The sequence below is a fragment of the Phyllobates terribilis genome, unplaced genomic scaffold (assembly GCF_046119375.1).
Source record: "Phyllobates terribilis strain yellow unplaced genomic scaffold, ASM4611937v1 Scaffold_3__8_contigs__length_932513732, whole genome shotgun sequence".
In the NCBI taxonomy this organism is placed as follows: Eukaryota; Metazoa; Chordata; class Amphibia; order Anura; family Dendrobatidae; genus Phyllobates; species Phyllobates terribilis.
In genome coordinates, this window is record NW_027362763.1 from 557,923,127 (window position 1) to 557,949,211 (window position 26,085).

The 26,085-nt window shown below is 41.2% G+C and overlaps 1 protein-coding gene across 2 annotated transcripts in view; it reads left to right on the forward strand.

The window, feature by feature from the left end:
- Positions 1–26,085, forward strand: part of MAP3K4 (mitogen-activated protein kinase kinase kinase 4) — a 113,096-nt gene that overhangs the window by 59,793 nt on the left and 27,218 nt on the right. For both annotated transcript variants that reach the window (XM_073671411.1, XM_073671412.1), the window contains exons 6-14: positions 7,141–7,298; positions 8,934–9,050; positions 12,235–12,334; positions 16,801–16,884; positions 18,337–18,603; positions 18,785–18,934; positions 21,843–22,004; positions 24,990–25,123; positions 25,232–25,310. In XM_073671411.1, coding sequence (XP_073527512.1) covers positions 7,141–7,298; positions 8,934–9,050; positions 12,235–12,334; positions 16,801–16,884; positions 18,337–18,603; positions 18,785–18,934; positions 21,843–22,004; positions 24,990–25,123; positions 25,232–25,310 — 1,251 coding nt within the window. The remainder of the gene's footprint in view (positions 1–7,140; positions 7,299–8,933; positions 9,051–12,234; positions 12,335–16,800; positions 16,885–18,336; positions 18,604–18,784; positions 18,935–21,842; positions 22,005–24,989; positions 25,124–25,231; positions 25,311–26,085) is intronic.

Below are 26,085 nucleotides of genomic sequence, written 5' to 3' on the forward strand. Positions count from 1 at the left end.
TCCCACTGCACAATAGTGGGAAAAACTGGGCGGGAAACTTTTTTTTCCCCTGCCATTTAACCCTTTAGGAGAGGAATACAAATGCCTGGTAATGCCATGTTCCCCTCCTAATGGTCCGGGTCTTCTTACAAAAAACAAACCCTCAGCATCTCCATGCTAAAACAAAACTGTTACAGTTTATCTTACTGACCTGGAGAATCATGGTTCACAGTCACTTGTCCCGCCAAAAAAACAATCATACAACTATGTGGGTGGAAAAATAAGTTATATTTCTTGGAAGAAGGAGAGGAAAAAAAACATAAAAATGAAAATTTGTTGCGGAGGGAATGGATTAAACGGTAAATCGGGAGATTATTGGAGAATCTCCGGAATAAAATATTCAAATATAAGAGCGTACGCAAACAGACCTGGGAAATATGTATTTTTATGCAGCATATGTTCAATTTATTCTCTTAATAAAGGACCTGTGCACAGTGTGATTCCACGGCCTAGCTTCAATAAAATGGCGAATGAGGCGGCGCATGCCCAACCTGAGATTTCGGTTCGATGACAACACAATTGAGCCAAAATATCGATCTGCACGTGATCTGCCCCCGGCATCATTTTATTGAAGACCAGTCGTAGAATCACACTGTGCACGCGGTGCCCACCCCAATGATGACGGCAGCACGGAATTTCAAAAACTAAGCAGGTCACTGAATAATCCATGATCTGTGAAAGAAACACAGGAGGCAGGTGGTGGGGCAGAGGAGCACAAGGAGACCCTACCCCTTAGGCCCACTCTTATGCATAGATGTATCATTAGAAAAAAACTTTCAAGGTTGATTAAACAACAACTACTGATTGGATTTCTTCACCACAGGTATCAGTTTAATCAACATTATGGCCATACTTGATACTGCTAAATGCTGCTGACAGGTTCTCTTTAAAGAAGTAACAACAGACTGAACATGTGTACAGCAATGTCGTATTTACATTGCTGTGCATTACTGTAGATACTTGAGTATAAGCTGACCCGAATATAAGCCGAGGCATCTAATTTTACCACAAGAAACTGCAAAAACTTATTTACGCAAGTATAAGCCTAGGGTGGGAAATGCAGCAGCTACTGGTAAATTTCCCCATCCTGGTAAGTATTGCCCACTCATCCCCAATCCTGGTATGCATTGGCACCCCTCATCCCCAATCCTGGTATGCATTGGCACCCCTCATCCCCAATCCTGGTATGCATTGGCACCCCTCATCCCCCAATCCTGGTATGCATTGGCACCCCTCATCCCCCAATCCTGGTATGCATTGGCACCCCTCATCCCCCAATCCTGGTATGCATTGGCACCCCTCATCCCCCCAATCCTGGTATGCATTGGCACCCCTCATCCCCAATCTTGGTATGTATGCCCCCCCCATCACTGCACACATTCGAAAAAATAAACACTCATACTCACCTTCCTCTCCTCTGCTTCTGCGCTGCTCCTGTTCTGCCAGCAGCAGCTCGCCTCCGCATCTGAGCAGCGCATGACGTCCCTGCCATGCGCACTCAGACGCCGAGGTGAGCTGCGAGGATATCAACTCCTCTCCACGCTGGGACTATGTGAGTGGAGAAGAGTGAATATCCCTGTTCTTTAATGGCATGCGCACAGTGTTAGCAGCTGCCTTGTGTGCCCGCTACTAAAGAGAATGCATATTCACCCTTCTCCACGCCCATAGGCGTGGAGAAGGATGAATATGCATTTTCTGTAGTAGCGGCCACAGAGGAGTGCTGAGCCGCAGCGGTAGCTGTGGCGCTGCTGACACTGTGCGCAAGCTATTAAAGAAATGAATATTCACCCCTCTCCACCCCCATAGGCGTGGAAAAGGCTGAATATTCATTTTCCTTTAGCAGCGGGCACATGTAGTAGCTGCAGCAGCGGCTACTGCTTGTGCCCCGCTGCGCTACCGCCTCTACCCTCTCACCCACTATCCACCACCGGGCTATGTATACAGTTATATGAAAAAGTTTGGGCACCCCTATTAATCTTAAGCGTATTGTTTTATAAAAATTGGTGTTTTTGCAACAGCTATTTCAGTTTGATATATGTAATAACTGTTGGACACAGTAATGTTTCTGCCTTGAAATGAGGTTTATTGTACTAACAGAAAATGTGCAATCTGCATTCAAACAAAATTTGACAGGTGCATAAGTATGGGCACCTCACCAGAAAAGTGACATTAATATTTAGTAGATCCTCCTTTTGCAAAAATAACAGCCTCTAGTCGCTTCCTGAAGCTTTTAATGAGTTCCTGGATCCTGGATGAAGGTATTTTTGACTATTCCTACAAAACAATTCCAGTTCAGTTAAGTTTGATGGTCGCCGAGCATGTACAGCCCTCTTCAAATGATCCCACAGATGTTCAATAATATTCAGGTCTGGGGACTGGGATGGCCATTCCAGAACATTGTAATTGTTCCTCTGCATGAATGCCTGAGTAGATTTGGAGCGGTGTTTTGGATCATTGTCTTGCTGAAAGATCCATCCCCAGTGTATCTTCAACTTTATCACTGATTCTTGAACATTATTGTCAAAAATCTGCTGATACTGAGTGGAATCCATGCGTCCCTCAACTTTAACAAGATTCCCGGTGCCGGCATTGGCCACACAGCCCCAAAGCATGATGGAACCTCCACCAAATTTTACTGTGGGTAGCAAGTGTTTTTCTTGGAATGCTGTGTTTTTTTGCCGCCATGCATAACGCCTTTTTGTATGACCAAACAACTCAATCTTGGTTTCATCAGTCCACAGGACCTTCTTCCAAAAAGAAATTGGCTTCTCCAAATGTGCTTTTGCATACCTCAGCTGACTCTGTTTGTGGCGTGCTTGCAGAAACGGCTTCTTTCGCATCACTCTCCCATACAGCTTCTTCTTGTGCAAAGTGCGTTGTATAGTTGACCGATGCACAGTGACACCATCTGCAGCAAGTTGATGCTGCAGCTCTCTGGGGGTGGTCTGAGGATTGTCCTTGACTGATCTCACCATTCTTCTTCTCTGCCTTTCTGATGTTTTTCATGGCCTGCCACTTCTGGCCTTAACAAGAACTGTCCCTGTGTTCTTCCATTTCCTTACTATGTTCCTCACAGTGGAAACTGACAGGTTAAATCTCTGAGACAGCTTTTTGTATCCTTCCCCTGAACAACTATGTTGAATAATCTTTGTTTTCAGATCATTTGACAGTTGTTTTGAGGAGCCCATGATGCCACTCTTCAGAGGAGATTCAAACAGGAGAACAACTTGCAAGTGGCCACTTTAAGTAGCTTTTCTCATGATTGCATACACCTGGCTATGAAGTTCGAAGCTCAATGAGGTTACAAAACCAAAAAAGGTGCTTTAGTAAGTCAGTAAAAAGTAGGTAGGAGTATTTAAAACAAGAAAATGATAAGGGTGCCCATACTTATGCACCTGTCAAAGTTTGTTTGAATGCAGATTGCACATTTTCTGTTAGTACAATAAACCTCATTTCAAGGCAGAAACATTACGGTGTCCAACAGTTATTACATATATCAAACTGAAATAGCTGTTGCAAAAACACCAATTTTTCATAAAACATTAAGCTTAAGATTAATAGGGGTGCCCAAACTTTTTCATATAACTGTATACTCGAGTATAAGCCGAGGAAGGCTTTTTCAGCCTGAAAAATGGGCTGAAAAAGTCTGCTTATACTCGAGCATATACGGTGTATTCCTTTTTTTGCTGCACTTTTTCAGGTGGATGCTAGGTGGAATCTGCCTGAAAAAGACGACGTGCGCACACCATAAAATGGGACTGGTCTATTATTTTGTGGTTTAATGTCACAATAGCTGCATAATCCTCATATTAATCTATTAAACGCCATAACTTTTTTTTAGGCTGAGGTGGTGTTTTTGAGTGTCACCGTTCATTTTCCCATACATTGTACTGAAAATTGGGGGAGGAATCCAAGCACCGTGAAATGACTTAAAAAAAATAAAAATAAATTAAAGTATGGTAAAAATGATTTGCCATCATGCTTCTGATTATGGGGATACTAAACAAAGTGTTTTTTTGTTTTAATAATTTGGTGGTTAAAGGGAATGTGTCACCCCGTGGGCGATATCAGACCTCTACTATGGGGCATACAGAGTATAGAAATGTAAATCTATACATACCGGTATGGCCCATAGTAGAGGTCTGATTGCAGAGAAATGTAGCTTTATAAAATCGGTTTTCTTCTGCTTGGCGCCTGGGGGACACCAAGAAATCCCCGCCAATCTGTTTAGGAAGTCCGGAAATCTCCGCCTATCAGCCTATTTTGCATTTTCCTCCCCCTCCCCTGCACATCGCAGAGCCCTGTGACGTGCACTCTTCTCATTAACATTCCGCGCATGCGTAAAGTGCCGCTAACATCAGCAGCGCTTTTGTCCTCCCGTCCCCATTTTTACCTGTAGTGCGCAGGTGCCGGGGAGTCTGTTTTATTTTTCTGTTGATGGATTTGTGTGAGCACTTGTTTTTGTTTTTTATTGCGCACCGAGCTGACCTATTCATTGACTCCTTTTGACAATATCAAATATGCACATTTTTATTATATTTTACATTTTGCTATTTAGGTTTGATGAAAATGGGAGTGATTTTAAGCTATATATATATATATATATATATATATATATATATATATATATATATATATATATATATATATATATATATATATATATATATATATATATATACAGTACAGACCAAAAGTTTGGACACACCTTCTCATTTAACGATTTTTCCGTATTTTCATGACTATGAAAATTGTACATTCACATTGAAGGCATCAAAACTATGAATTAACACATGTGGAATTATATACTTAACAAAAAGTGTGAAACAACTGAAAATATGTCTTATATTCTAGGTTCTTCAAAGTAGCCACCTTTTGCTTTGATGACAGCTTTGCACACTCTTGGCATTCTCTTGATGAGCTTCAAGAGGTAGTCACCGGAAATGGTCTTCCAACAATCTTGAAGGAGTTCCCAGAGATGCTTAGCACTTGCAGGCCCTTTTGCCTTCACTCTGCAGTCCAGCTCACCCCAAACCATCTTGATTATGTTCAGGTCTGGTGACTGTGGAGGCCAGGTCATCTGGCGTAGCACCCCATCACTCTCCCTCTTGGTCAAATAGCCCTTACACAGCCTGGAGGTGTGTTTGGGGTCATTGTCCTGTTGAAAAATAAATGATGGTCCAACTAAACGCAATCCGGATGTTATAGCATGCCACTGCAAGATGCTGTGGTAGCCATGCTGGTTCAGTATGCCTTCAATTTTGAATAAATCCCCAACAGTGTCACCAGCAAAGCACCCCCACACCATCACACCTCCTCCTCCATGCTTCACGGTGGGAACCAGGCATGTAGAGTCCATCCGTTCACCTTTTCTGAGTCGCACAAAGACACGGTGGTTGGAACCAAAGATCTCAAATTTGGACTCATCAGACCAAAGCACAGATTTCCACTGGTCTAATGTCCATTCCTTGTGTTCTTTAGCCCAAACAAGTCTCTTCTGCTTGTTGCCTGTCCTTAGCAGTGGTTTCCTAGCAACTATTTTACCATGAAGGCCTGCTGCACAAAGTCTCCTCTTAACAGTTGTTGAAGAGATGTGTCTGCTGCTAGAACTCTGTGTGGCATTGACCTGGTCTCTAATCTGAGCTGCTGTTAACCTGCGATTTCTGAGGCTAGTGACTCGGATAAACTTATCCTCAGAAGCAGAGGTGACTCTTGGTCTTCCTTTCCTGGGGCGGTCCTCATGTGAGCCAGTGTCTTTGTAGCGCTTGATGGTTTTTGCAACTGCACTTGGGGACACTTTCAAAGTTTTCCCAATTTTTCACACTGACTGACCTTCATTCCTTAAAGTAATGATGGCCACTCGTTTTTCTTTACTTAGCTGCTTTTTTCTTGCCATAATACAAATTCTAACAGTCTATTCAGTAGGACTATCAGCTGTGTATCCACCTGACTTCTGCACAACACAACTGATGGTCCCAACCCCATTTATAAGGCAAGAAATCCCACTTATTAAACCTGACAGGGCACACCTGTGAAGTGAAAACCATTTCCGGTGACTACCTCTTGAAGCTCATCAAGAGAATGCCAAGAGTGTGCAAAGCAGTCATCAAAGCAAAAGGTGGCTACTTTGAAGAACCTAGAATATAAGACATATTTTCAGTTGTTTCACACTTTTTTGTTAAGTATATAATTCCACATGTGTTAATTCATAGTTTTGATGCCTTCAGTGTGAATGTACAATTTTCATAGTCATGAAAATACAGAAAAATCTTTAAATGAGAAGGTGTGTCCAAACTTTTGGTCTGTACTGTATATATATATATATATATATATATATATATATATATATATATATATATATATATATATATATATATATATATGTGTGTATATATATATATATATATGTGTATATATATATATATATATATATGTGTATATATATATATGTATATATATATAATATGTATGTATATGTTACATATGTACTGCAATACTGTAAAATTACTAGTCTCCCATGAACAGGAATCGTATATCTTGCCAGCCAGGCACAGAGGCCTTTGGAAAGACCCCCCCAAACAACTATGGCTACCCATTGGCACCTGCAATCGTATAGCAGGGGCTTCTTAATATCAGTTAGTTTCTTGCCAGTGGCATTTAAGAGGTTAAACTGATGGTTGGGAGCTTGCTGTTCCTTTTGTGTGCTGTCAGGTGCTTAATCTACTCCATATAGTGATAGCACACAGGCACCATACATGTATGGCAGCAATAGGTAAGGGGTGGAAATGAGCATTTTACAAGTCCAGTTAAAAGGAGAGCGAGGTCAAGAATCCCAGCGTATTCAGTCTTTGTCCTGCTGCAGCTTGCACTGAGCAGTTTGAGATCTCAGTAGGGATTGTGCAGCTGTGGAAAGGTGATAACTTCTTGTAACCAGAATACCCTTTTAAACTGTGTTATACATAGGATGTGAAGTCAGCACCAAGATTTAATCACAGTATGATGACTATACACCCCTGATGTTATCAATGTTAAAAGACAAGAATATGATGTTTTAGCTTTACACTAAACAGACTGATACAATGACGTCCTTATCACTGCTAGGTGTACTTTGACTACATGCGGAGCTGGATCCAAATGTTGCAGCAGTTACCTCAGGCATCGCACAGCTTGAAGAACCTTCTAGAAGAAGAGTGGAATTTCACCAAAGAAATTACTCCTTACATCCGGGGAGGAGAAGCACAGGCTGGGAAGCTCTTCTGGTAGGAAAGACATTGTGATTGATTTATGTCTCTAAAGTTTTGGGGCTAGGCTTGAAAGTTATTCCCCATCAATAGGAAATATGATGGGTGATAACCTATTAGCCAAGCGTCTGGCCTCTAAGACCCCTAACTATTTTTGCATCTCTACTCCGTTCATGCTCTATAGGACTAATAAAAATAGCCAGCTGTCAATCCCCTGGCGAACGGTAAGTTATCCCCTCTTCGAGCCCCTAATTTAGTGTCACCTCAGTACCCCACAGATAAATCATGAGTATTTCCATCAACTAGTCTTATTAAATGTTATAATATCACCTAGTAATATTGTAAAGGAATATGAGCCAGAGAGAAATGTTCCCTGATAAATATACAGCACAGAAATAGTTAGGTGAAGCTCCAACTTTTAAAAAAATATCTATACCTTGACCAGTGTATTGGACCAGAACACCAATAATTAGGAGAACAAAGCTAGGAAAGAATTATTTGCCTGTATATTTTTTAGTTGATCTTGTACAGGCACTGTGGTAGCCAAGAAAATGTGAATATACAGTGGATTATGATGATGATGATGACAGATGTCCAGGAAGAGAATGATGGAGCAGTTGGATTTCAAGCATTCCTGTATTCTCTGGAGCTGCCGCCAGTCTCCTCTGGCTGCGGATAATCTTAAGTAGAGCAAAAGGATCAGTAGTGGGAATTCAAGTGGTCGGATCCTTCTTTTCCCCGACATCATGTTTCACGGAAGAGTTGGGAGACTCCAATACACATTAGTTTGCCAGCCAAAATTGTCAGTGAGATATGCCGACGTTAGTCTGTGTTTGGGGGTCTTTATTCCCTTTCCCTATTCAAAACATAAGGATGCAACTTTTTTATATCTATGGCCTTAAGGCCCCCATGCACATTAGATGGCTGTCTCTCCTGGCTCCTCCATACACAGAAACGCTAGGTTTGGTCTAGTGTTCCTAGGTTCTTTATGAGGGTGCTGCTGCCAAACTACTCTGACAACAGTTTATTTCCACGCAGAACAAAAGGACCAACTGTTGAAATTTACCAGGCCCGATTCTTCTCTCCCCAGTGTCATCTGTTAGTGACAGTCGGAGCCCCCCCATACACCTTATGTAAAGCGGGCCTTTAGGCAATAGCGCCTGTCATCTGTAATGAATCTGTTAATTGGGTCAAATTGGTGTTAACCAGGTGAGAGGAGCCAGACTTGATGGGGAATAGTCACATAGGTCTATGAGGAAAGGAGTGCAAATGAAAACACAAGTGGCATTCCTTAGAGAAGGATGAGGGGAGATAATTGAAAGAGGGCTTCTGAGATGGACAAAGGAGGCAACTGGTGGTCCTACTCCCATATGAAGGACTTACATAAGCTGAGGCCTGCCTGAAAAAGTATCCTAGACCTTGTACAATGACAGGCGTTCCTTGACTTCAGTAAAATCCAGCCTTATTATTTTCGATACATATTCAATAGCCTATTAGCCTACAATAAAAACGTGTTTTTGCAGTTGTTTCAGTAAAAATGTTGTACTGTTTGGCTCTACAACCCATATACATAACTGCAGAATGCATTAACAGCGACTGTGTCAGTGAGCTCGTCTAATGTCGGGGCCTGTAACCCTTACCTTGTGCTTTTAGTGATATAGCAGGAATGCTGCTGAAGTCTACAGGGAAGTTTCTGGACACTGGTTTACAGGAGAGCTGTGATGAGTTTTGGGCCAGTACGGACGACAGCAGCGTCTCTGATGAAATAAGGTAAGGGTGGCATAGTGGAGGGCTTTCTATTATTCTTCGTAAAGGCTGCTCTGTTATTCAGAATGGTGCACATTTGGCTTGAGTAGCAGGAGTCAACACTAGGTAACACATTTTTATTTTTTTAATTCTACGCATTTCAGAATTACAAAATGCTGCCATTATTTCACGCGATCCCTGCAGCCAATCACCGGCTGCTTCACTCTCCCCGACTTCAGACTAATCGCATACATCCAGGGGAATTGAGAGCTGCAGCTTTCTGCTCCTCCGGATGTGCGGGATTCGTCTGAGGCTGAGAGAGTGAAGCGGCCGCTGGAATTGCATGACGTAACATTGTGACACGCTGAGAGCCAGTGCTGGCACCAGAGGTAAGTAGAAGTGTAATTATTTTACTGATGGACAGCCCCTTTAAGAAGGCTGTTCAGAGAGGCAAGCTAGGAGCATATGGTTGACAATAATAATGTGGTGTATACACAGCGACTGTAGCGTTCTATTCGATTATAGAGACAACCTATACCAACTCGGCTCCTCTAAATATAGTTTGTCTATAATTCCAGTTTTGGGTTGAAAGTCCTGGGTTCATTAATGAAAAAATGTATCTTTAGGTGATTTATGTATCCTTAAAGGGACGCTGTCAGCACAGGATGACTGTTCAAATTAAGTACCACCGCTCGGTGCTTCACAATGGGACCAATCATTTAAATACACCTTTCCACCTTCTTGTATTCCCTCAATTGCCACCCTCCCTTCCTTGATTTACAGCTAGGGCCAGAGAAGGTTGGAGATGGGTGGAAGCCAAGCAGGTATGAAGGTGTATTTAAATGATTGGCCCCACCGTGAAGTATCGAACGCCTATAAGAACAGTCATTCTTTGCCGACAGTCTGTTTTAAAGGGGTATTCCCATTTCTAAGATCCGATCCCAATATATAGTAGGTGTACTAATAATATTAGCAAATGCCTCCAATTAGAAATGTAGTATAGTTCTTCTGATAAGCTATGTCGCTTATCCCATGTGCAGGGCATTGCCGTAGCTTAGATATCCATGGTTATGACCACTAACAACTAAACGAACTGTCAATATATGATTGGTCATAACCATGGATACCAAAGCTACTGCCATGCCCTGCATATGAGGTAAGTGACACAGCTTATCAGAAGAACTATACTACATTTTTAATTGGAGCTATATTTCACCTACTACATATTGGGATAGGCGCTTGAAGATGGGACTTCCCCATGAATGATTTAATCCTGGCTGCATTCTGCTACCACTAGGGGCAGATAAATGCAGTTAGTACTCAACTCAATGGGAGCTGAGGAAATATGCTGTGTTGTCCAACTAGTGGTAGCGGAAGGTAGTTTCACAACAAGCAGTCACGTGCCCTGTGCATACATCACAGTTACTGTTCTCTCTTCTGATAAAGACCATTATACTGACTTATGGTGGGGCAAAATAGTGACACATGTAGTCAAGTACTTTATTAACTATTGCGCCTCTGCAGGTGTTATGACATTGGAGGGGGTGACAGAGCTGAAGTCTGAGATCGGAGGTATATATCCGACTACTGTGGATTGAGCTTCAATAGAACTTATGTGGATCTAATTTTTAGACCAAAATTAGACATGAGGACTTTACAGTGATCATTCAAGATTTCTAATGTACCTTACTAGAGTTTTTGAAGCTCATTTTATTAATTAGATCAGCAGAATCCGACTAGGAATATCTCACTACCGTGTGTTTTCACGCTTTAAAAAGTAAAGCCCTAGTATACACCTCAGATAGCTTTATAACAGACAGTGGTTCAGATGGTAGCCATCTTGCCCGACTGTCCCATGCAAGAGCGCTTGCTCTGCTCTACTCTTTGAGAGAGCCGCTGCTTTACTTTCCTGAAAGCAGCTCCTCAGCCGCAGCCCTGACTTCCTCTTCATGTCCGATTTGTCCGAAGGCGGTGACGATGACGCCAGTGCTGATTGGTTGCAGGGCTCATGTGTCACAACAACTGCACGAACGCTGCCGGAGCAGGAGGTGAGTATAAGGTTATGTGCTCGCGTTGCGGAAATGAAGCAGAAAATTTCTGCTTCATTTCTGCATGTCCTCTCCTGGATAAACTCAAGCGGAATTCCGCACGCGTTTATCGCGCGTTTTCGACATGCGGAATTGCCTTGCGTTTTTTATTGCATTGCAAAGGCAATTCCGCCTGCGGAAACACAAAATTAATGGACATGCTGCGGATTTTTGCGCGCATCAAAAACGCTGCGGAAAAATCCACAGCATGTGCATAGAACTTGCGGATTCCCCTTGGGGACCATGGGCGGATTACCAAGCGTTTCACAAGCGTTTACGCTGCGGAAATTCCGCATCATATACGCTGGTAAAACGCTACGTGGGCACATACCCAAAGTGTTTTTATTTTTATCAGGGCCAAACATGGGGAGTGAGAAGGGGTTGTCCTAGTAGTAGACAGCCCCTTTAAAGAACAAAAGGATCGATAATCGGACTTTCCAGATTCTTATATTCCCCGACGTTCATCTATCCATGTACCCCTCACCCATAATATGTATAGGGTCCTTGAGGACATAATTTACTGTGTTCTTATAGTGAATATGTAACCACCTAATCTGAAAACAGCTGTTCTAGTTAAAGAATCCCTGACTCCAGCAATGTGTCACTTACTGGGCTGCTTGCTGTAGTTCCAATAGAATCACAGTTGTATCAAGATATTATTAGTAGAGGACTAGTAAACCTGCTGCCAGGTAGTCCTCCATATATCCATGAGTTCTGTATAATTCTGCCTCCACCACTGATTGGCAGCTTTCTGCCTATGCACAGTATACACAGATAGCTGTCAATCAGTGCTGTGGGTGGGGTTATACAGAGCCCAGCATTTAGAGAACTGGTAGATCTGCAGCAGAGAAAACAGTGATTTTATAAAAACTGCAGCAAGCAGTCCAATAAGTAATACATCTCTGGAATCTGAGTATCTGCTCCTACATAATTCTGCTCTTAGGTGGGATAGTAAAATCCTGGTAACCTTTTAATAATAATTATTAAATTATTATGAATTTATTTTCTTCAGCAAAAATATTTCCTTTTTATGCAAGTGAGAGATTTAATGCTTATGCTAAGCGATGCACCTTCTGATTCCTTCTTGAAAATTCTTATAACTGTCTTTGTGCCGTCCACAGGAGATCAGTTATTGAAACCAGCCGTGCCCTTAAAGAACTCTTTCATGAAGCCAGAGAGAGAGCATCCAAAGCTCTTGGTTTTGCTAAAATGTTAAGAAAGGTACTGTACCCCTGTCTGCTTGTTAAGCTTATTCCTCTTTTTTGTATTTTGATGGTTACTGACTCCAGTTATGTCGATGATTGAAGTTGTACTTCTAACATGAGCTTTGGGATATTGCAGCTAGATGCCATCCCTTAATAATTGGCGGCGCTCCAACCTCTGGGAGCCAGAACGATCCTGAGAACGTGCGGGCGCCACTGTACAGGGAGAACTGTAATGGGGGTGCCGCGCTAAACTATTGTAATGTAATTAATGTCGAAAATGGTGATGCCTGTTTTTTTTCATTAAGTCAGAGATTAGTATGATTATATATTCTTTTCAAGACTGCTAGTACATAAACATTTCTAGTTCTGCAATTGGGTATCCTATGTGTATACTGCTTTCTAGAGTTGAGATTTGTTAGTTTGTGATTTAAAAAAAAAAATGTCAGCATGTAAAGAAGCCTTAAGCATGAACTAATAATAAAGAAAGGAAGCAAAATTCTTTACAGCGATGGCTGCTCCGGTCGCTTTCAAGTTCAGGCCAAAGTTTGCATGGAGCAGTTCTAAAGGAAAGGACAAAATAAAAAAATGAGGGAATTTCTGTTCAGGGTGTTTGAATAACGTATTAGTATTGTTTTGCAAGAAGTAGCTGATGCATTACTACGTTAATTCGAAGTCTAATAAGCCTGACTTGGCAGAAGTCCGTGCATTTAGATTAAAGGGGTGTTCTCGAGTATAAACTTTATCCCCTATCCACGTGATGGGTAATAACCTACAATTCTCTGGGGGTCCGACCACCATTGCCTACATACTGATCCTGGGAATCGGGGCTCTGGCTAAATGGGAGTGGAGGTAGTTCATGTGCGCTGCCTTTCCATTGATTCTTAATGGGAGTGTTGGAGATTGCGAGCGCGCAGCACCCAGCTGATTTTAGGTGCTCCTATTAGAATTCATTAGAGAGTCGGTGTGCATGATCGACCTCTGCTCCATTCAGCTAGAGCTTTTCAGGGCTCCGGTTCTCTGGATCGTTGGGGGGCCACGGCTGTCGGACCCCCCAGTGATTGGAAAATTATCCTCTTTCATTTACCGTATATTCCGGCGTATAAGACGACCTGGTGTATAAGACGACCCCCCTACTTTCCTGTTAAAATATAGAGTTTAGGATATATTCACCGTATAAGACTACCCCTTTTCCAACGCATACCAAACACCGGTAAAAATAAAAAAAAAACAGATTTGAATTTAACATGGTCCTTTTTTAATTTAAATTCTTATGACATGCAGGTATATAGCAGGAAAACTGTCACTCATAAACATATTAAAATAGGGGGGACCCCACGTCATTTTTTGGGGGGGTCCCCCATTCTAATAGCTAGTAAAGGCTAGGTATTCAGCTGGGGGCTGATATTAGTAGCCTGGGAAGCTCCGTGGGTATTACCCTCTTCCCAGACTTCAAACATCTGCCCCAGCCGTCTGCTTAACCTCCGCTAGAGACTATAATGATGGTGGATCCCACGCCAATTTTCTTTTTAAAAAATCCTTTATTTTAACACTAAATGACAATTGAGGGGTTAATAAAGATGCAGTCCCTAAATTATTAATTTTGTAATTAATTTTTCCCAAAAATGTTGACGTGGGGCTTCGCCATATTTTTGTGTCCAGCCAGGTACAGCAGGCAGGAACGGGCTGCACCCAACCACCAGCTGCCTATTTGTACCTGGCCGGACACAACAATATAGGGAAGCCCTTTTTTTTTAAATTATTTCATGAAATAATTAAAAAAAAAAATACGTGGGGCTTCGCCCTATTTTTGTGTCCAGCCAGGTACAACTAGACAGCTGGGGGCTGGAATCTGCAGCGCAGGGAGACCCAAGCTTTCTGGGCCCCCCCCCGCTGCAAATTGCAGTCCGCAGCCACCCCGGAAAATGGCGCGTTCATAGAAGCGCCATCTTCTGGCGCTGTACCCAACTCATCCAGGGCCCTGGTGCGGTGGCTCACTGGGTAATAAAGGGGTTAGGGCCAGCTTGGCATTATCAGCTGGCCCTAAGCCCGAAATTCATGGGGTCACGCCAATATTAGACATGACCACCATGAATTTCTAGTAAAGTAATTAAAAAAAACACAAACACCCAGAATAAAGTCCTTTAATTGAAATAAAGACACAATTTTTTAATGTTCTAAATTAAACCATACTTACAGTCACGCCCATTCCAGCTGAAGCGAACGATCTCCTGTAATAAAAGTAAAATAATAAAGCAACCTCATCCTTACCTCTCCATGGTTCCCAGGACCGGTCCAGCTCTGCTACATTCACATGACAGGCTGCACCGCAGCAGAACGTTGCCGTTCAGCTTGCCATGCGGCAGACACTGAGAAGAGCAGGCATGCTTGTGCTCCTCAGTGTCTGACTGTGACGGCATCCAGATGAGCCGAGATCATGTCCAATGAACTCGGCTCACCTCATGCACGTCACTGACAGCGTGGGAAAATTCTCCTGCTCCCCGCATGCGCAGTAGAAGTTTCCCACGCTGTCAGTGACGGACGTCCAGGAGGTGAGCTGAGTTCATTGTCGGCTCATCTGGATGCCGTCACAGCCAGACACTGAGGAGCGCAAGCATGCCTGCGCTTCTCAGTGTCTGCGGGATGACAGGCTGGATGGCAGCGTTCTGCTGCGGTCCAGCCTGTCATCTCGATGTAGCAGAGCTGGACCCGTCCTGGGAACCATGGAGAGGTAAGGATGAGGTTGCTTTATTATTTTACTTTTATTGCAGGAGATCGTTGGCTTCAGCTGGAATGGGCGTGATGGTAAGTATGGTTTAATTTAGAACAATAAAGATTTGTGTCTTTATTTCAATTAAAGGACTTTATTCTGGGTGTTTGTGTTTTTTTTAACTTTGACTTTGGGGTTAGTAATGGGGGTGTCTTATAGACGCCTCTCCATTACTAACCTGGGCTTGATGTCAGCTGGCATTATAAGCTGACATCAACCCCACCACTATTACCCCCTGCCACCGCTACAGGGCAGCGTGGAAGAGCGAGGCTAAGTGCCAGAGTTGGCGCATCCTATGGATGCGCCATTTCTGGGGCGGCTGACGGCTGGTGTTTCTAGCCTGGGAGGGGGCCAATATTCATGGCTCCCTTCCTGGGCTATTAATATCAGCCTCCAGCTGTCTGCCTAGCCTTTGCTAGCTATTAAAATAGGGGGGACCCCACGTCATTTTTTTGGGATCCCCCATTTTAATAGCTAGTAAAGGCTATGTATTCAGCTGGGGGCTGATATTAGTAGCCTGGGAAGCTCCGTGGGTATTACCCCCTTCCCAGGCTTCAAACATCTGCCCCAGCTGTCTGCTGTACCACAAAGCTATAGTGTAAAGGATGTGTGAAACCCAGTCTTGTTGTCATCCCATTTAAATGTAATGATTAATTTGTTTTGATCATTTTCATTGCATTTTTAAGCTATTTTTATGTAAACCTCCGCTAGAGACTAAAATTATGGGGAACCCCACGCCAATTTTTTTTTTAATAAATCCGTTATTTTAACACTAGATGACAAGTACAGTAATCAACACTGTCACTGTACTTCATATATATGTGACTGACATGTTTCTATCTATCTAATCTATGTGTGATTCTCTATTCTGTCTGTTATAAATTGTCGGGTACAGATGCTGAATTGCCGGCCGGCTTTTTTAAAGAGACGGTGCACGAAAACACTATTATTTGTTTTAATAAATCCTTTACACTAAATGACAAGTACAGTAAGCAACACTGTCACTGTACTTCATATATATGTGACTGACATGTTTCTATCTATCTAATCTATGTGTGAAGCTCTATTCTTTCTATTCTAAATTGTCGGGTGCCGGCTTATGCCGCTGCTGAATTGCCGGCTTTTCATATATTGTCACAGAAGCGATGCGAACTTCCCTGCTCCGGACACAGCGCAGCGCTTCTGTGACAAGTGAAAGCTGTCGGCACAGAAGCCCTGCGCTGTGTCCGGAGCTGGGAATACGCAGCGATGTGTCAGTTTCAGCACAGAAGCGCTGACTGTCTGGACCTACCGCCGCCGTATTTTAACTCCCTCCACCTTATATTAACTCCGACATGGCAGGGATACGGCCACGGCAGCTTATTAACACCCCCAGAGTATCCCCGCATGTCAATTTCTGAAAGTTCAAAAGCATTACCGGCGTATAAGACGACCCCAGACTAGACAGAAGATTTTTCAGTCTTCAAAAGTCGTCTTATACGCCGGAATATACGGTATATAGGAGATGACTTTCAAACTTGAACACTTCTTTTAAGTTTACATGTTGCAAATTTAGACACTATATTCTTTCGTGCCACAAAGCTATAGTGTAAAGGATGTGTGAAACCCAGTCTTGTTGTCATCCCATTTAAATGTAATGATTAATTTGTTTTGATCATTTTCATTGCATTTTTAAGCTATTTTTATGTAAATTAATTTAATTTTTCTTTTTCCAGGATTTGGAGATTGCGGCAGAGTTTACTTTTTCCACATCTGTGCAAGACTTGTTAACTTACCTAAAATGCAAGAATTATTCAAAGGTAAATCAAAACTCCAAAAGTAATAATTTTCTGTCGCTTGCACCCCTCTCACAAACATGCAATAAAATAGCCGTAGCAAACAAATGTACCTCGAAATTGATGACATTAAAAAACTACAGCTCGCCATGCAAACAACAATCCTTCATACACACAGAATAATAAAAAGTATCGGTCTCAGAAAATGGTGATGCAAATGGAGATTTGTTTTCAGATTTTTTTGAAACCACTACAACATAAAAAAACAAAAGCTAAGTTTGGCAACGGCGTACTCGAACTGACCTGAAAAGTCATGTTATCAGGTCATTTTTACTGCACACTGAACCCCATAAAACAAAACCCAGTGTCAGAAATTTTATATTTTTTCACCATTTCTCCCTAAGATTTCAGCACATTATATGGTGAAATTAACTGTCACTGAAAACTACTGCTCATTCCACATAAAAAAAAACCATCATATGGCCATGACGATGGAAAAAAATAAAAAAAAAGTTATGGCTCTATGAAGAAATGGAGCAGAAGGTGAAAGTGCAAAAATGAAGATTAGGGTTTATGGTAACCAATAATCTACTCTATATTCTAAATCGGGAAGGGGGATATCACTAGACTTTGGCTCCTAATGTTTGTTGATTAACATTGCAAAAAAGCTTTTACACCAAAATGAAAATCTTACAACCAAGTAACCAATATCTATAATGAATCCTTTTTGTTTCAGATTGTCACTAAGGCAGCATAGTGTGTTTTTTTTAAGACAAATACCCGGCTTGTGGAGATCTACGCTACCCCAGCAAGTGACGTCATTTGCAGAGACACCCAGATTGCAGAGACAAGTGCTATTACACCACAAACTAACAGTGCACTCTGGTACTGGCTCAATGCTATTGATCTGAGCCAGCAAGAGAGTGCACTGTCATTGTGCATATCACGCAGGGACTTTGTTTTAGGGAGAGGGCCTTAGCAGTGACCGCAGCCTCTGCTCCTTGATGACGCTTCATTTGATGTATGCACTGGGATTCTCAAACAAAGTCTTGTTAAAAAAAACAAAAACAAAACAGTTGTGTAGTTAGGGAAGGATAGGGAGGAATTTTTTATTAAATTATATTAGTAAAGCAGATTATGGCATTAAATAGATAGGAATTTAGGCTGAAAATTTAATTGGATTTCCGAACACCCTTTTAATATATTTAGGGTAAATGGTTCACTAAGAATGGATTGAGACTAATTAGGTAATTTATTGTTTTAGTGGTAATCTGAAATAAAAAATTACACCAAAATGTGGACTTAGTGTCTAATGTTTAGACTAAATGGACCAAAACATTTTCACTATACTGTGGAGTGGAGTGGGCTAACTGCCAGCAGCGCCAGACTGATGGACGGGATCATGCTTGATGGAAAAAAACATGTATGAGACTGACAATGTTTTCTTACTTTCTTATTGCTCTCATCTTCTTTTAGGTCTTGGTTCCTACCCTTGAAAACCTGCATGCGTTCGTGCCAGATAATCTTTCTATAGGAAGATCGGTAATTTTGCAGTTACTGAATGCTGCAGCTGGTGTAGACTGTTCTACAGACTGTGAAGATGTGGCGTATGAGGCCTTCTTGTTGATGACCAAGCACTTTGAGGTGGATCAGCAAGGGGCGGATATTTGGGGTACCTGGGAAGGACAAACTGTGAAAATTGTGCCTCCTGTGGAAACTGTGGACACTCTGAGAAGTATGCAGGTAATGGTCTATAACTTCTACAAGTACTCAATCCAAATTATTCAGAATGTTGTGGCACTGTCATTTACTACAGACATAAAGCACAGACCAATTGCCTTTTTTGATTTTTTTTTTTTTTTACTTTTTCCAATTTTGACAGCATTGCCCAATAAACCTTTCATTCTAATTTTATACCCAAAAGGTGGACAATCTACTGCTTGTAGTAATGCAGTCAGCCCATTTGCTTCGCAACAGAAAAGTGTTTCAGCACTCTGTCGAGGGAATCCTTTCTCTAGAGCTTGAACAGACATCCAGTCATCCGGTGATTGCATTAGCTTTGCATCAACTCAAGGTAAGAGATTTTAAGGGGTCGTCCACTTCTCGGACAACCCATTCTCAATTGCTATTTTCCCCTTTATGAAATAACAGCATCTTATACTCCCCTCCAGTGCAGTTCTAGTGATGTCGGCACTTGCTCTTCCTGTGGCCAATCAGTAGCCGCTTCCCTCTCACTTTCTTTGGATTTTTACTGACGTTCGGAGGAAGTCCAGAGAGCAGCTGTCACTTCTTCCGGTATCCGTTTCAATCAAAGAAAGCGAGCAGGAAGTGGCCGTTGATTGGCTGCAGGGCTGGTGTGACATAACGGCTCAAGCGAACCCTGGCAGAGCTGGCGCCTACATCGCTGAAACGAGAAGTGGTTGTCCGAATAGTGGACAACTCCTTTTAAAGTGAATCTGTCAGCATCTTTATTTTGTCTAACAAGAGTAAGCATCACATAGTGCTCCAAAAAAAGTGTTTATCATTATACTCACCCTCCTCTTAGCCTGCTGCGATCCATGTAAAGCTGAAGCCCTACGTAGCCCACTCAGTGTTATACACGTTCCGCCTAGTCCTCCACATGCAAAATCACTGCTCTGATTTCACCCAGCCTCCTTCCATCTAACACTTCCAGCCATGAACCTCATCATCCTGCCTGAGAGAGAGCAGCAGAAATATGAATATTAGGCGAGGCGGATGATTGACATGTGCTGTTTTATATTATTTACTGGCAAATTTGTGGGGCATGCAGGTGACTATACTAATAAGTGCTGACAGATTCCCTTTAAACTGTATCATCATTGTAAAAATGCACATTTTCATACATATAAAATATGACATGCTTCAATTCTTAAGGGGGTACACTTACAGGTTCATGGAATCATTTCAGAGGTCTCCGAGCTGATGAATAGCTTGCACTTTTATTCTAAAACTTTTATAAGGGAATCTGCACATTTTAGCTATTTGCTGCAGATATCGGAAAAGTGCTGCAAAAAAAAAAGTGCGATTATATGAGGTTTTTTATGTATTTTTTTTCCCCAGTCGTTAAAAATGGGGGAAAAATGCTGCAAAGACAGTCAAAGAATTTACATGCTACAAATTAGAAACTACTTCATATCTGCCAGGAACAAATAACGTGTGCATGAGATTTCAGAAATCTCATTCACTTTGCTGGAACTGGAAAATGCTGCGTTTTTTTATGGGGTAAACATTTCAAAAACACGACATGTGCACATACCCTAGCACAACCTTTTAGTATTGATATTGGGAGCTGCAAGGGAATGTTTTATTTGCCTACTTTTTTCAGTATGTCACATGTCAATAAACACTTGCCATGGTTCCCAAATTCAACTCTAAAAGTATACAGACCATGCATTCACATACAAAACCATTTTTTGAGTGCGGCTTTCAATCAAACATGTATGGGAGCCGCCAGACTGTCCCTTGACATTTGCTGACATAGATTGGATATGTTGGATTTCAGCATGCCTGAGAGGTGGCAGATCTCTATCTTGTTAAGCCATATTTTATTTGGGGCTATTCAAGTTCCAGAGTATGTTGTATTTGTCAATTTTTCAAAACCTTCACCATAGTGTGCATGTTGAGTGCGGAAATATCGTAACTGTTCATACCTGGTGAACGCCTGCTATATTACACAGCCAGCATCTGCCTGTAACGGCAGCAATCGGAGCTGCTTTCAATAACTGCTGTTAACCCCTTTAATCTTGTCAATTTCTATGCACCCATCAACCTTTCCCACTAAAATGCAGGGTGTCGATGGGTTGCCATGGCATGGTAGCCATAGGTTGCCTGCTGAAGGCCCCTGTGCCTGCCATGTCTATACTCCTGTGAAGTACCGGGGGCCTCCATAGGGAACTGTCGTTTCCTCTAAATACTACAATATTGCTGTCAATCAGTCGACTTCAAGTTGAAATCCTGTTATGGGAATTAAAAATAAATATAAGTTTAAAGTAGGTTTATCAAATAAGTTAACCTACATGGTAAATGCCATAATACACACAAAAATCTAATTTCTAAAGTTTCCGTTTTTCGATCACCGTACGGCCACAAAAAACGCAATAAAAACTGATCAAAGCGTTGTATGTACTGCAAAATAGTATCAATAAAAGCATCAACGTGCCCTACAAAAAATAAGCCCTCACGCTGCTTAACTTACAAAAAAAAATGAGTTATGGGTTTCAAAAAATGGTGACATAAACCAAGTGTTTTTTTTGTTGTTTTTTTTTTTTTTTAAATCTGAATTTTTTTTTTTCACCACTGAAATGGAAGAAAAAGAAACTACTCAATTTGGTATCACTGTAATCCGAAAATTTATTCCAGCTTCTTAGATTGCAAAAAAATACATTATTGGATAAAAAGGATTTTCATGGGGATAGGGGGCATAGCTACGCTTTTCAAACGCAGTCCTGCTTTCTTTATCAAAACTTCGTTTAAAACGCGTAGCTATTCCCCCTATCCCCATGGAAATCTTTTTTATCTAATAAAGTATTTTTTTGCAATCTAAGAAGCTGGAACAAATTTTTGGTTTTTCCATGGCTGCAAGTGGTCCGCTGTGTTCAGTGCTTCAGGACTCCAAGGAGTGTGGGTGAGCTGTTTTTTTTTTTCTAATCACTGTAATCCTACTGACCAGGAGAATCTTGTTGCTCGGTCATTTTTACCACACAAAGCCATAAAGCTAAAATATATTCTGGCAGAATTGCCCTTTTTTCACTATTTCATCGAACTTGGAATTTTTTTCTATTTTCCAGTACATTATATAATAAATACCATAGACCTGGCAGATATGGATGTATTGAGTGCCGTGAGATTAAAGGGCTTATCCGGTCATATATTGGTGACATATCCGGTCATGTATTGTCTAGTCACTTGACATCAATGATCTATGAAGCTTAGAATTTGTCTTTTTTTTTTGTTTTGAATAGAGTGATGCCTTAGACCTCTGCAATAAGATCAACAATGCCATAGACCGGGTGGATCAATTGTACACCTCTGAATTTGAAGCTGAGGTGGATGAATCCGAAACTTCCACTTTGCAGCAATATTATCGAGAAGCCATGATTCAAGGTTACAATTTTGGTTTTGAGGTATGTCCTGCAAATTAACTAAAATAATTTGAAGTGATTTTCAAGGATAGCTGGGTATGAGAAAATGAATCTCTGAACTAAATATATGCAAATGACAGACATTAGCAAAAATCAGATTCATAGGGTTTTTGTTCATGTATTATGATGATCACAGTCGACCTCTATTATCTTTTGCTACCACGACAATTTTCACACATAACCTGGGCTATAAAATTGAAAAAATCATGCTCTGTGCTCAAGCACATTTTTAAAGTTGCCACCCATCACTTTGCAATTTTTCCAAAATGTAAATAAATTCATATGTAAAGTATAAAATATGCCGAGTACACATACCATATATCATTATGCTGATTTCCACAATCACATACGTTTGCAAATATTTCTAGAACTGAATTCACTAAAATTAGTAAGAGGGGTGGTAGCATGAATAGTTCCTCTGTCCAGCTCTGAGGTTAGGTAGGTCTAACAGCCATTCAGTTATAACTTAAAGGACCAATCAAAAGTTTGCACTCACCTGTTCATGTAATGGTTTCCCTTATTAGAATATGCACAATATACATTCAGACTGACCAGAACAAAACCACAAAAGACATTGATACCAAGGAGTAAAGAAACGTAGATGAAACAAACCAGAATGTGTAAAATCTTTGACTCCTCAAAGGTACCCTCACACTGATGACAGCTGACCTTGGCATTCTCTCAAGTAGCATCATCAGGTAGTCACCTGGTAGTTCATTTGTGGAATCAACGGCCCTCTAAAAATGTTTGTGCCAATCAGGTGTGTTTTGCAAAGGCCGTGTTTGTACACAGTTCCATACAGGACCGAGCTCTATTCCACAATTATTCTAAACTAGAATATGGCAAGAACCACTCAAGTAAAGAGAAATGAAAGTCCATCCTTACTTTGACTGAATCTTGAAGATATTCTCAAGTGCAGTCATGAAAACCATCAATCACTATGATGAAACTGATGAACAGAGGTAATGTTTTTTTTTATGGTCCTCATGAGACCCAGTTACCATCTTCAGAAAAAAACAAATTGACAGCACCTCAAATAACAGACAGTAGCAGACACATCTCAACATCAACTGTTCAGTGAAGACTGCAGAAGCAGACCTTTATGGTCAAATTGCTGCAAAGAAAGTCGCTACTAAGAACAGAAAACAAGCAGAGACTTGTTGGTATCGAGCAACACAAAGCCTGGACGTAACATAGTTAAATAAAGACCTAGGTCCATCAAGTTTAACCTTCCTACCCCAATTGTACTCCCTACGCTAACAATACACTAACTTACTAACTGGTGAGGCCTAGTCCCAGTTAATGTATTATTACCATTTTTATAATTGCTTCACTTCTACAATTAAAAATGAACCAGTTTAGAATTTTTTAATTAGTTTTATCTTTTGTATCACTCTTTTGATTCCAATAAAGGTATTACTTAAATCCTCATGCCTAAATCTGTTGATCCAGGACACCTTCAGCCAATTTGCGTCACAGGGAAAAATTCCTTCTTGACCCTGAGAAAAGGCGATCAGTCCTAGAACCCTGGATCAAACCTAATTGTGTTACTAGTTATGTAATTACTATTACCATACTCAACGTACTTTAGATCAGTGGAAATTTGTACAGTCGTACCAAAACGTCTCAAATTTTGAGATCAACATCCATTTCTTTGTGAGACGTAGGAAAGGTGAGCAGATGATTTCTACATGTCTGTTGCCCACTGGCACAGAATAGAGGGGGAGGTGTGATGGTTTTGGGTGTGCTTTGCCGGTGACTGTTGATTTATTTGAAATTAAAGGTGCATTTACTCAGCATGGCTACAATAGCATTCTTCATCGACCTACCATCCCATCTGGTGTGCAATTAGTGGGACCATCATTTTTGTTGCAACAGGACAATGACCCGAAATACACCTCCAGGCTATGTGACCATAGAGGAAAGGGATGGAGTGCTGCATCAGATGACATGGCTTCCACAATCACCCGATTTCGTTGTGGATGAATTGAAACACAAAGTGGAGACAAAGCAGCTAACAAGTTCTCCGCGCCACTGGGAACTCCTTCAAGACTGTAAGAAACCATTCCAGGAGACTTCTGGTGAAGCTGATTGAGAGAATGCCAATTGGATAGCAGCTAGCATGCACCCACTAGCTCAGAGGCTATTGAAAATTAGAGACAGAACATGCATAAGGGAAAAAAGATGTGTAATACAAATCATAATTTCCAGAAACCGTGTTGTTTTTTCTTTTACACAAACGTTTGCTGCACTTTCAGTACAATGACTGGGCATCAGAAAGCGATTAACCCTATATCTGTAGGTTAATAGCAATATTGACCTGACAGGTTCCCTTTTCAGCTAGTAGTGCTCTCTAGACTCCATGCACATAAATGTTTGGCTCGGCTGAGCTTTCATGTGTTTTCCATGAGCAGAGAAAGCTACTTCTAGACGCTTGTAGTGTATCTTTCCCATGAAACGAAAGGATAGGGCGTTTGATTTAAAAATGCATCACTCTCTCAAGAGTTGGAGGCACCCATACACATCACATGGGCGATCGGTTACATCAAAATATGAAGATTGAAATGACTTCTGAATGTTCTTAGGGGATTGTGCAATCAACCATGATGACCCGCTATGTGAAAGATGCCTACAGGTGACTTTCATTCTTCTGTGTATAGCTAAATTTGTTTGTTTTTACACTGCTTTAGAACAAAGAAAACAACAATTATTTGTTTTATTTTTTCTTTGCAAAAGTAATTTTAGATGTGTACCACATATACTTTTATGTTGGGCAGAAAGAGCAGTTGTAGTGATTTTCCAACCTGGAAAGATTGTGCAGTTTAGGAACTAATATTTTTTTACATTATTATATGCGCAGTATGGTAATTTTAGAAGCCAGCATTTTTCCATTGGGGTAGTATGACTTGTATCTTCAGTCATTTTCAACAAGCAAGAATTGCTGACATAAAGATTTTTGCCTTTAAGTATCACAAAGAAGTTGTTCGTCTGATGTCTGGGAAATTCAGGCAGGACATTGGTGACAAATACATCAGTTTTGCCAGAAAGTGGATGAACTATGTGCTGACAAAATGTGAGAGTGGTCGAGGCACCAGACCAAGGTAATATATTTATACGTTTTGTTCCAAAATTGTGAGTAAGCTTAGAGAGTAAGATGTGGGCACTGGGCATACACTTTTAGCACTCATGACGATCTGCACTTTTTGTAGGTGGGCAACACAAGGATTTGACTATCTTCAAGCCATTGAGCCAGCATTTATTTCAGGCCTTCTGGAGGATGACTTTCTGGTATGTTTTGGGATTTGTTATATGTAGTATTCTGGAACAATTACATGGTCTAAGATCTTTTTCTTTCAATTCTCTTACCTAGCACACCATCGTTAACTTAATTGGTTGTAGTGCTTGGCCTTTTCTGTTGCTGTCTTATGCTCAACCTTTTGGAAGCATATTATGTATTGGAAAAGAGTCACTGCTTTATTTTCCATCAGTGAAGAGCAGAATTCCCTTCAGTTATTGGAAACTATTTTACATTTTTGAAGGGTCAGATTCAAATGCAAAGCATGGAGAATGAAAATAAGATATTGATTGGTTAAAGAAGCTCTCCCATAACCTTTTTTCCCTACACCTGTGTATGTTGGCATGTAATGTAGTGTCAATGTTTTAATACACTCGCCTATCACCATCTTTTCTGGTACCCAGCACCGTTCCCGTCCTTTTGTGAATGTCTTCTCTTCAGATTCTCCAGGTCACACTACGCTCTGTTACAATGTCAGCCTATGGTGTATCAAAACAAGGATACACAGACTTACATTGTAAAAGAGACTTCTGCCCCACACACTGAGTACAGAGTGATCCCGATAGTTTGAATTGCCGTCACGAGACTCAGAAGAGAAACGGAGCTGGATACTGGAGAAGAGTGCATTAGGTGAGCGTATTAACACACTGACAATACACTTAGCGCACATTCTTACTTAGCAGATTCCATGTGTGTGGGGGGCTCTGGAAGAAAGCTGTTAGAGGCGATCTGTTAGTAGGTTTTTGGTATGTAATCTGAGAGCACCTT